The sequence below is a fragment of the Rhagoletis pomonella genome, unplaced genomic scaffold (assembly GCF_013731165.1).
Source record: "Rhagoletis pomonella isolate Grant_MI unplaced genomic scaffold, Rhpom_1.0 Rhpom_scaffold_00012, whole genome shotgun sequence".
Classification (NCBI taxonomy): domain Eukaryota; kingdom Metazoa; phylum Arthropoda; class Insecta; order Diptera; family Tephritidae; genus Rhagoletis; species Rhagoletis pomonella.
In genome coordinates, this window is record NW_023458566.1 from 21,389,748 (window position 1) to 21,402,591 (window position 12,844).

General features: G+C 36.7%; 1 protein-coding gene across 1 annotated transcript in view; it reads right to left on the reverse strand.

Moving 5' to 3' along the window:
• Positions 1 to 712: 712 nt before the first annotated feature.
• LOC118748077 (glucose transporter type 1) overlaps positions 713 to 12,844 on the reverse strand; it is a 54,922-nt gene continuing 42,790 nt past the window's right edge. Inside the window, 2 exon segments of the mRNA XM_036482377.1 lie at positions 713 to 4,517; positions 9,056 to 9,159. Of these exon segments, the coding sequence (XP_036338270.1) occupies positions 1,639 to 4,517; positions 9,056 to 9,159 (2,983 nt within the window). The 3' untranslated portion in view covers positions 713 to 1,638.

The window sequence follows — 12,844 nt, forward strand, 5'->3', positions numbered from 1 at the left end:
TTTTGCGCTCCTTGTTTTTTTTTTATTTCTTTTGTAGTTGTTTTTTTTTTACATATGTGTGAACTATCTGCCTGCTTCGCATTCGCTATTTTATTTAAATGTTTTTTTTTTCTCTTGATATAATTGGAAAGTACGTTTTTTATAAATATTTTTTTTTTTTGTTTTCTATGTTCTTTTGTATTTTTGCCTAATACAAATATATTTATTTATTGATTTTTTTCATTCTATTGGTTCTCACAATTTTCACCTATTTTATTATTTATTTTTTGTTGTCTTATTTATTTATTTATCTTTAATTAAAATAGTCGTTGTGTCACAATTTCGCAAATACTTTTTTCTATTTGCATTTTCGAGTGTTTTTCAGAGTTTTGCTTTTTTGTTTGAGTTTTGAGTTTTGCGTGCAAAACAGTCGTAGGTTGTGCATTTTGCGCGCCTGCCATATAATTTTTGGGGCGCACTGGGCCATTGCATGCACGCCCCTGCCTATACATATGTATGTATGTGTATGCTAATGTACGTTATCACTAAGTACGCGAGTGTTTGTGTGTGTGTGTAAGTAAGTGGCTAGACACGCCCCAATTAAAACGCAGCACCTATGCATGTACATATGTATGTATACGCATTCTGAATTTGGCATTGAATGGTGGGTGTTGCCACACTTCTGCATTTCTTACTGACATTCTTACTCGCATTTTGTTATAAGTTTACTTAGTTTTTTTTTTTTGGCAGTGAACAAAGTAAATAATTTACGCCTGCTTACACTTCTAATACATGCACTGCATTTCACATACATATGCGCACATAACGACCACCTTAGTACTTAGTAGTAGATCCAATTTCAAAATCCACAAGCAGCTCTGCTCTCTCCTCCTTACTAGCTTCTTATTTAGCTTTTTGCTCTTTATTGCTTTTCTAGATTGAATGCCGGTTGTGGTTTCTTTTTTCCAAGTTAACAAGTATGGATGCTGGTATGTATGTATGTACGTATGTGTGCACCACCAATGCCTAATGCTATTCGCTTCTCCGTTCCACCAACCGCACAGGGCGGGCTTCTGGTCGCAGCTTACCGCACGGCGTGGGCAATTGTTCGATTGTTGTGTACCTCTACGCGATGATCCTTGATTGTTTTTGAGCTCAAATTGAATGAATTAACTATTCTTACTGCTACTACTAAACTCTTAAGAATTTATATGTGATGAATGAGCGGAAAGGAGCGTCTCTTATAAATACTTATTTTTGTTGTTGTAGCTGTTATGAATTTGGCCGCTGGACGCGCTTGAAGTCGTAATTTCTCGGGATCATCTATCTATACATTTGCAATTGAAGAAGGGTTGAAACTGTTTGGTTGTCGCAAATTAAAAACCAAACATTTTGCGAAATTGCTCCAGATGCGTTGCTTCATTCACCGCCTTCGTCCAAACTAAAGGCGCGCCGGTTGAGCGCCACGACCACGTATCTTCTGCCGAAGTATGGAGAATCTACCGAAAACAGACGTAAACGCATACAAAATTGTGCTTTTCTTCGCTCCAGCGACTTTTCGTTCAAACGATCCGATCGGTGCTCGCTGCGTGATACACACTGCTCGCTTCGTGATCAGTTTCGCGGCGCCACCGATCCTCGAATCGTTCGATCGCTTGTTCACTTCTTGCGTAGGAATTCAGTGTATTTGCGTGCACGCTTGCGCACCTTATTGAGTGCATTGCTGATCTTAAAGCTTTCAGTGAAGTGATGATGATGATATTGTGCATGATTGTGATGATAATGACGGCGTGCATCGCTGCCGGGTGAGTGCTGTCGATCGTCGCCATGCGCCTGATAATGGAAGTGCGGATGATGAGTGTTCACATATGAGGCGGCTGCGGGATTTATGGAAGCCGACAGACATGGTGAGGAGGCTGGCGATGCGGGCGATAGGGGCGATCGAGGCGTGGGTGAGAATTGACAGCTGCCACGGCATGAAATCAAATTATGATCGGAAGCGGCATCAAAGGACTCGAATGACACACCAGTGGGTACGGGCGATTGTAGCAAGGAGGAGTGTTGGCCGTCGCTGGTGGCAGTGACGGTTGGTGAGCCGCAGGAGCTGCGCACATAACCGCCACCAACAGCTCCTTCTTCCATTTCTGCAGCACTGCCAGCAGCGCTGGTGAAGTCCTTGGGCAACTCACCAATGCCCAATGGCTTGTCGAAAACTGAATTCGCTGACATGTTGGTGTAGTCGTAGCTTGGGTAGGTAAAGGGTAGGTAACCGCTGTGATGAGCTTCGGTTGACACCGCCACTCCATCGCCGGCGCGTGTGGTGTTGATAAACTTCACTTCGTTGGCATTGCGCTCAGTGTAGTTGCCAAAGACGATATTAATGTTGTTCGTGCTGGAAGAGAGATTGATGTTGGTGGGCGAAAGTGGCGTGTTGCTACATGAGGACGCCGCACATCTGGCCGCCTCGTCATCGGGACCAGCTAAACCGCCGACACCACCAGGCGCATTTTGATTCAGATTTGTCTCCTTGCTGGAGTTGCGGCGGAAGCAGATTTCATAGCCGCGTACAGAGTCACCACCCTCAGAGGAGGCGGCACCGATGTTGTTGTTCGCAAAGTTGTTTTTGTATTGAAACTCCAAGGCGTTGCTTGGCTGGAATGGGTAGTTTTTGGAGTTGTTCAGCACATCACTGGACTGTTGATTGCCTTTGGAGAGATATTGGTGAATGTCTTCACTGGTGATCTGCAGATCCTGGTCGAGGTAGGTGTTACACTGGATGTAGTTATTGCAACAGTTGTTGTAGGAGTCAGCTTCTTGATGGAAGAGCACAGTTGTCGAAGACTCCTCGAAATCACAGTTGAATGGACTCTCACGGCATTTGCGCGCTGCCGCAGCCGATGTGCTTGGCCGATCGTCATGTGCGTACTTCCGACTGCTGTGCTGCATTGTGTATGAACGATGTTCGCTACGGTGCTCACATTTAGACTGTTTTGGCTCGCGTGTTTGCTCGTCAGCGGAAGTCCATGGGTCCTTAGTATCCACTTCGCCTGATCGCTCCATCTCAGTTGGGGATTTGCCATCGGCGAGGAAGCTCCAGCGTATCGGCGAAGGTGAGCAAGCGTACTCCGGCAGGTCGTTGCTCAGTGCATCTTTTGAAGTCTGTCTTTCAATGGTTACTTTCGATGGTGAAACTACTATTTTTCCTCTACTGCCACGTTTATCCAAGTCAGCGGCATCGATACCCAACTGCTTGGCGCGATCGAAAACGGAAGTGAGTGAACCGGGTTGGCTGCTAGGACGACCTGCGTTCAAGCCACGCAGCGATATCGATGTGTAGCTAGGCTGGCGTTGGTGCAAACGCCGTTTGCGCAATGCCACGGACGCGGACTTAATTGAGTTGTTACGACTGAGCGATGAGCGTGAACCATACAAACTGGTTGAATCTGTTTGATAGCAGTAGTCTGAAGAGGTGCAACACGACGACGGACGGCGTGTTGAACCATACAGATCTTCTGCGAAATATTGCGCCAGTTCGGTGCGAGACGAGTTGCAACAGGTCTTGCGTACGAGGATATCCTGTACTTCGCGATCCACACATGTCGGATCTTGACACGTATTGAGCGATGTGCTGGAAATATCGGTAGCCGATCGGTGTCGTCGCGTGCAGCTACTGCCATGTGCGTGGCTATGATGTCGCGACGAAGACCGCTGCTCCCCCTGATGGATGTGCCCATGTGGGCCATGTAGGCTTGAATTGCCGCTGCCGCCTCCGCCTCCGCCTCCTGCATTCCCATTTCCATTCTGCTGCTGATGACTGTGACGCGAACGTCTACGTCTATGATTGTGATGATGATGCTGATGATGAGAGGATGATGACTGTGTATTGTTAGCCGAGGGACGTGGTGGATGCGTGAGTGATGAGCGCGTAAGTGAGTCGGTCTCGTGCACGTGATGGTGCGATTGATGCGGTGACGAGTGCTGGCTGTGCGAGTGATGACTGTGCGGTGATGTGTGGCGGCTATGGTGTGGACTGTGGCTGTGACTGTGCTTGCGTTGCTGCTGCTGCTGTTGCTGTTGCTGGTGGCGGTGTGGCGTCGGTGTGGAGGAGGACTGCTGAAGCGGTTCCGCGTAAGCAATATGACTGTGACAGTGAGTCGGTTGGTGCATATGTGGTTGATCGCCGTGCTGCTGTGTTTGCTGCTGTTGCTGTTGCAATTGTTGCAGGTGCGCTTGCGTGTCGTCACATACAATATCCTTATCATAGCTACAATGTACGTGATGATGCTGCTGTTGGCGTGAATGCTTGGGCTGTTGCTGTTGCTGTTGCTGATGTGGTTGTTGCTGTTGTTGGTGTTGGTATTGGTGTTGTTCAGCATTCGTGGAATGTACACTGGCAGTTTCAGGAGGTGAGGCGTTCCTCAGTCAAGGCCCGCTGCTCGGGCAAGCAGGTATTTGCTGACGATGGTGATGGGGCGCAGAGGCACCGCTCCGGCCCTGGAGTGTATTTCGGCCGCCTTCTAAACAGCGCTCTGATGCAGCTGTACAGCGCGTGCGTGAAGTACACAAATAAGAAAGAAATTTCATCAAAAAACGAAACGAATAAATAGCGACAAAATAGTGGAGGTGAATGAGTATAAAGTGTGGGTGAAGAACAAAGTTCCGTCGGAGCTGAAAGCGCAAACGAAACAAGTTTGTCTTCATACAGAGCAAGCAAGCGTTTATTTGATTAGTGTCTGCCTTCATAAAGCTTTTGGGTATCTATAAGGCGCTATGATTCTAACCGAAAAAAAAAAAATAAGTAGGGTTCATGCAAAATGATAGTTTCATGCCGGCAACACAGCATGCAATCTATATACATATGTAAATGTCGATCTATTGTAGTCAAAGCTATTGAAAGGCATGCGATATTTTTATAAATTATCCTTTGGTCTTTTTCACATATTTTAGCATTTACGAGGATAGGGCGATACAATTTGTGGTATGAAATTGCATGGGGTGTGTATAGCAATAAAGTTAAGAAACAAATTTGGTCTGATGGTATATTTTTTCACTCTTAACCTAGAAAATATAAAAATTATATCCAACTGAATGTTCTTTATGAACGCAGCGAACTTTTATAAGTATTTTTACATAAGATATCTTTAACCCGTTCAGAGGCGTCCATAGGCATTTTTCAATTAAAAACCTGGCTGAAGGTCCAAAACCCCCCGGAAAGATTGACGGACGTTGTCACCTTCTTTTGCAACTGCCTACTAGCCTTAACATCGTTTTAAATGAGTCCAAAGTGCCTGGCTGTTTGACGTGATGCCTATAGTGGCTTTATTAGTTCTTCTACGAAGGCATTCACAGACACAGATTTCAATTGCGAAAATCTCCTCCTGAAACCTAAGTCCAATTATGCCGGCCAGTTGTACTTACCGCTTTACAAGAGTCCCTGTTAAGAATGACAACTTTGCAGAGCTTGATAAATAAATCATTTATAAAGCCCCTAGAGGACTTCGAATAGTTTAGTTTTGCGACAAGTGCACGGAGTGGTAGAGTCCAGAGTGACGCCCGTGCTCACTGGTTTATTTTTTGGCTGCCAGATTAGCGCGAGTGTGTCAACCCGTGATATTTCGTCTCTTGTGTGAACTCAATCTTCGCACTTACCAATTTATTTTTTGGTCAAGTTGACCTAACTTCCTTTTCCCTTTCAGTCTGGAGTATATGGAGGATGCCAGCCTACAACGTAGATGACAAGGCCATCTACATTCCCACATGCCTTAAAACCAGTCGGTTATTAGATTATTGATATCCTTCCTTGTCATATCCATGGACCAATTGTCAAAAGAATCTGATATATAAAGAAATGCCCACAGGGATGTCTGCTTGTATTTCAATACCTTTTCAATAACTTCAGACAGACTATGCATTGCTGTAATTGTAGATTTTCCTACATCGTATGCATGCTCATTTTCGCATATTGGCTTGACCTTGAGATAGGTCTCCCTGCTAAGAAAGCTAATTAGTTATTCTAAGGTTCGATATATGACTAAGGTATGCTCTTCCCGCTTTGAGTGTGGAGAAAGCATCAACCTAGTTAGACGCCAATGCAATGACTGCAGTGCGAATATTTCTAATGGCTTTTAATTGTAGAAAATGCTGAAGTAATGGTCCTCGGCAGAGATGGTTTGTGGAATAAAAAAAAAAATAAATAAAAATCTCAGTTTTTAGGTAACGTGTTTCTAGTTCTTTGCAAGGTACTGTATGCGTGTATGACTGTATATGTACATATGTATGTATGTATGTGTGTATGTGTCTCTGTTTTAGTGTGTGTGTGTGCTCTTTTGTGTGCATTGGGACTTCTTTGCTGCTGCTGGAGTTCAAATCTTTTCATTTTGCAGTGACACTAGTATTTGTTGTAATTGTGTTGCGTTTGTTGTTGTTGTTTGTTACTTAGTTGTAAAGTTACACAGCAACTGCAACTTAACACTTAACGCTACCTGACATCCTGCCGTGCGCCGAATGCCGTCGAAAACTGTCGCGATCGTACGTGTAGTCGTAGTGACACTTGCGCACCGGCACTGGCGTGTGAATGTTCGTGCCATAGTTGGTGTAACACGTCGTACTGCCGGCCAGACTCGTTGTCGGACCCAGGAGATTTGTGCTATCACTGAGCGGATATGGACCCATACCTTCAACCGTTAATGAAAACGAAGTGGTTCCAAACACTTTTTAGTTAGTTTTTGTTTTTTGTTTTTCATAAAAATTCATTGCAAATTTTGTTGGTTTGGAGGTTGGAGTGCCAAATTTTTGGTTGTGTGTAATTTCCATTTTCAATTCAGTTTAAATTTTCACGTTTGTTTGAATGTTGGTGTGTATGTAGCCCATACAAGATTCATTGATGTTCGATTTTTTAATTGAATTTCGATTGGTGTAACAATGAAATTTTTTAAATTTTGTGTTGATTCGAGTTGAAATGATTCAAGCCATATTTTTGAGCAAAATCAACGTTGTTCGTCCAGTGAATGATTTTTGAATTTTAAGTTTTTTTTTTGCGATTTTTCAATACAAATAAAAATATCCAAGTTATCATGCATTTATACCATAAATGAAAAATGGCAAATTTTCAAATAAAAAAAAAATATTAAAAATTAGTAAATGTTTACATATTTATCCACATGTCTTTTAATAAACTTAAATGAAAGTAAGTATGTACCTATACATTTCTACTTTTTTAAAACCACTACATACAACACAATACACTCTACAATATGCACGCAGATTGATAGTTTGTAGATATGTATGGAAAGCCAATGAGGACAGTTTGTAGTGTGGGATTAAAAATTATTTGAAACAAGGCTATCTCAGAAGTCATCCCGTTGAAGTGCGGAGTGCGGAATTTTAACAGGTTTGTAGCTTCTTTCACTTCTGGTTCAACCAGCCACCTACTGAGTGCCCTTCTGTACCTGCCGTCCGTATAAAAGTATCTAATTGCTGCTGATAGAGAGAGAGAGAGAGAGAGAGGGAGGGAAGCAACGGCAATGCCACCGTTATGCGTGGTGAGTTTTCGTTAACCCGTCGTGTTAGCTGATACGGTCTACGATGCTACGTCGGTGGCTGGTTGAGCTCTAAAATCTACTAGCAGTCGTCAGCGTATGAGATCAATGAAATTCCCTCTGGTGGCTGATAGAGATCCGATATAAAGAATTTGGACGGCAGAAGACGTCACCCCTCGTGGGCCCCCTTCTTAATTATTCTTGGTTTCGAGCATTGATCTCAAAATGGTGGGCCGCAAATATAATTCGCCAGTTTAGTCTTGATAACAGAGACGATGTCTCATTGTGTTGTCAGAAAGTGCCAATAAATTTCGTATTTTACTCGTCTCTGTTTATTTGTGATATGTTCTTATTCTTGCTTGAATGTTTGGGATTCGATTTTTGTTATGTACGAACTTAAGCCGTTTCGTTTGACACTTCATTAATTATATTCAGTTCACCAACATTCTAAAGCTCAAAGTTTTTGGTTTAACCAAGCTATCTCGGATACGTATCTATTATAATATTTTGACGAGATTCTCATTAGAAAATAGAAGAAGTTCTTAGAAAATTTATAAACTACATTTGGAAAAATATCTATCAAAACAGGGAACGTTACTCTCTGCCTCCCCTCTTTGCTTTCTATTTACAACAAAGCTTTTCTTAAGATTTTTAGAGATACAATTTTCTATTCTTTATTTTTTTCAGATTGGCTTTCTACATACATATGTATATACATATCTATCTACGAGTATTACTACAAATTCTAAACAAATAAAAATTGTACTCATTTTCATAAATAAGAGTGTGAAAATACAATATGTATAATAAATTTAAGAAAACATCACACAAATATTAGATAATTCAATCTCAAATTTTCATGATAAATAAATACAATGCAGAAAAAGTAGCGTATATACTCGCTAATGTTTAAAAAGTAAAAAAAAGCATATAACATATTCTACACTGAGAAAATAGTTAGCTAAATATTTTTCTCTCAACAAAAGGCTTGGCAGATAACTATAACCAAATAATGTAATCATTGAAAGAAACATATGTACATACATATTTAGTTGACGCTGACTAAACTCTTTTCTCAGTGTAGTATAATATACATTTGTATGTATGTAGTTGTTAGTAAATATGAAGCGATTGTGAATGATATCTAAAAATTTTTTATTGAAGTGAGTTAATGAATTTGGTGATTTGGTAATTAAAAATTTAACTGTGTTTGTTAGTATTTGTGTAATTGCACACGTGACACATTTACAGTTAGATGAATACATACTGCACAACATCACATTGGAAAGTATTTGAATTAGTTTAATGTATGTATATATTTTGGTATACATATTTATTTGTAAGTAGGCAATTGGATATAATTAGATATAAATAGTCGGTTGGGTGTAGGTATAAAATGGAGTTAATTTCTTTTTGTTTTTTTTGTACTTTGGTTAGTTTCTTGATTGTAAGTTAGTGTTGTACACAAACACAAGACAACAAACAATACGGAAATTAACTAATGGCAATTTAGAAAATGGCTTGGTTTTGATTCTTACGTGAGTCATGTTGGGTCTTTTCCTCAGATACCATCAACGCGGCATGTTCGATGCCAGAATTCATACTTTGTGGCTCCGAGCTATTTGTGCAGTTTAGCATACTCCTGAAATTCGCACACTCTACGATTATGTTTTAGGTGTATAGGATATTTTTTTTTTTTTTTTTTTGAATTTAAATTTTGTAAAATTGTTTAATGGTAATTGCTTTGCTTTTGGTTTGGATTTGTCTCAAGTTATGTATGTATGTATTCGGTTCTGTCTATTGTTATTTGACTGTTGGGTTGTGTTGGTTTATTTTAAAGGTTTTTCGTGTAGCTCTTTGTTTTTGTATTTGGTAGTAGCATGATTTACACTAAGTGTAATTAGAAAGTGTTAGTATAAGAAGTCAATTTTGTGTCGGCTGTATTTATGTTTATTGATTATCTGCCAGTTGCTTTTAAGAGGTCTCTTTTCATTTTCTTTTAAAATCGCTATACGGCTTACTTTATGGGATAGCCAAGACAAAGACAAGCGTTTTATTTTTCTTTCACCGATGGAGGATATATTTGCAATAGGAAGAATACAAAAAATAAAAAATGAAAAAATACTTGTTCACTTATTTAGTGAAACAAGTTATGTTATACTTTATAAGTTTTTTAAACAAATAAAATATGTAAATATTATAAAACAAAATATGATTAAAATATGTAAATATAACATCACAATTACTTTCGTTTTGTTCTAGTTTACCATAATTTATTTGATTATATTTATTAATTTAATTTATTTTTTATTGTATTTTTCTTTTTAATTAATTTCGCTGTTATTTTGATTAGTTTTTTGTTTCATTGAGTATTATTTTATTTTTTATAATTTTTTATTTAACTTCATTTAATTTTGTTTTATTTTATTAGGGTTTGTTTGATTTATGTTAGATTCGTATTTTTTTATTTTATTTATTAAAGGGTATTATTTTTTATTTTATTTTGGTATATATTATTTGAACTTTTCCTATTTTATTTCATTTGATCTTTTATTTAATTAATTTAGGCATTTCTTTTTATTTTATTGTATATCATCTGTTTTTTTTTAATTTTAATAATTTTTATTTAAACTTAATGTTTTTTAATTTTTTTATTTAATTTAATTAATTTTTGATATTTCATTTTTAATTTTATTATATTTTATGTTATTTAATTTATTTTGTTTTATTATATATTACTTAATTTTTTAATTTTTATTTTACTACAATTAATTTTGTTTTATTTTATTCGTTTTTTTATTTAATTTTTTTTTTATTATATTATATCACACCTTGTTTAATTTGATTTAATTTGGTATTATTTATTCAATAGTGTTAATGTTTTAAAATTTTTTTATTATATAATTTAATTTACATTATATGATATATTTTTTAATTTAAATTTTCTCTATTTTATTTCATGTTTTTATTTAATTAATTTATTCGGTTTATTTTATTTTGTATTATCTGCTTTTATTAAGTTTTATTCAATTATTTATTTATTTTTTATTGTCTTTCGTTTTTATTTTATCATATTTTATAGTATTTTATTTATTTCATTTTGTTTTTTTTCATTTTATTTTATTTCATGTAGTTTTTTATTTTATTTTTTATGTTTTTATTTAATTTATATATCTTATTTGATTTTATATTTTCTGTTCCATACCATCTCGAGTTTCAATTGGAAATAAAAAACAAATTTGTTTGCTCTTAAAATAAATACTTTTACTGGTGAATAATATCGAGACTTAATGCAAATGAAAAACAAGTTATATCGAAAACATTAAATAATACATATACAAGTACACACTAAAATAAGCACAGTAAATTAAATAGTGTACAAAAAAACAAAATATTAAATTAAAAAACACATTTTTTCATTACAATTAACGTTTTTGAGCAAATAAGTAAACGAAATTAGAGTGAAGCAATAATTTGGGGGACGGCATTTACAAGCTTCACTGTTCTTTCGGACGCTCATCTCCCGCCTCGGTGCGATGGTGTATTTCAATGTCGGCTGTGGAATCGCTTTGTCTGTATGTAGATCCATAATCGCTAAGGAAAAGTGTGTGAATGTAATAAAAAATAATTTACGAACTCAGAAATCAAATAAGTGTACAAACGTATAGTTAAATTAAAAAAAATAAATAAAAAATTATAGAAAAAAAATCAACTATAAGTTCAATATAGGTACGAGTATGTCTGTGTGCTTGTTTAGGAAATTCTACTGTATGTATGTAAATGTACATGTATTGCATGTTTCTAAAAATACAAAATTACGGAGGAATATGGCAAATGAGACGCATGAAGAAACAACATTTGAATGAGCGAAATTTTGCCAATTGCGAGTACTGCTTATCAATTTGCTTTCAATGAGTATTCGAATTCGAATGATTTGAGAATTTCGAACAACGAGATATGTAGTAGATGTGTGTGTATTATATTAACAAATGAATTTAGTATTAACTTTTATTTAGTTTGATAGGCTTAGGTTGAGAATAGTGACACGAAAGCAGGCATTCAAGGCATTCAAAATCGTTCAAAAACGTTAAAAGGAGAAATAATTATAGATTTAATATCGAGAACAGAAAGAAACCATTTTTTTGTTTTTTTTTTTTTGTAATCACTCAACTCACTAAAGCTTTTTCGATTTTGGGGGAATATTAAAAAAAAAAAACACAAACTACATTCAAACGGTGGCGTAATTACTACTGTAACGGCATAGCCAAGTTTGGGAGGTCAAGAAGTTTAAAGTAAACAAACAATTATCTTTGTATTTTTGCTTACTGTTTTCAAAGCGCTCTTTCATTAAACTTTAGAAGCTTTATGTTCGGTTTATAGAAATGTATGAACTCGCAAACAGAAGTTTTGTGTTTTAATATCTTGTTGTTGTTGTTGTTTATCATGCAACTTACCCATACAGTCTACTATCTCGGAATGTCCTTCTGTGTGTAACGTACGGTATTTGATTTTTTTTGTGAACGGAAATATTTTTTTTTGTTTCGTTTAATTAATTTTTTTTTTTTTAATAAAATTTAGAGGAAAAAAAATTAATAGCTGTCTGATGATATTTATTTAATAACAACATGGCAAGCTCAATGCAATACGAAACGAATTTGAATTGGAAAGTAAGTTTAAATTTAACTAAAAACAAACATAAAATAAATTTAAGGTAGTAAATGAAAATAATTTAAAGAACCGTGCAAATGTTGGGCCAAACGAAACGAAATCTTTAGCGTATTCGATGTATTGTGAGGGAGTGGTGTTATAATTTGTGTTCGCAAAAAGGTATAGTTAGGAAATCTTTGAGTCATGGACCAGCGTTAATTCTGATTTGGCAAATAAATGCACAGATCCGCTATGGTATGCTATGGTCTGATTGATCCTCTTCAAATGGCAGCAAAGTGGAATGAACTACTTTCCATATTTCTTTCAGTTAGATAAAATGGTCAGAAAAATGAGAATACGGTGCCAATAGTTTTGAATTGAAATCAATTTTGAAAAACCTAAGTGAAAAAGGACGAAAAAAGATGTATAGTATGAGGCGTATTTTTGTTTTCGTACTAATCAAAAATTTGAAATTTTTGTATAGAAAATGATAGGAAAATTTCCTGATTTCCGATCCGTACGAAAACAAGAATATACCCCTATATGCCCTTGATACTTGCAAATCCGCTATAGGAAAAATCTGCCGTAAGTCTCAGTCTTTTTTTTATAATATGGTAACGGACGTTGTAGAAATCCGCGACTAAGAGAAAAATAGAAATAGTATGGAGGACAGCAGCCGT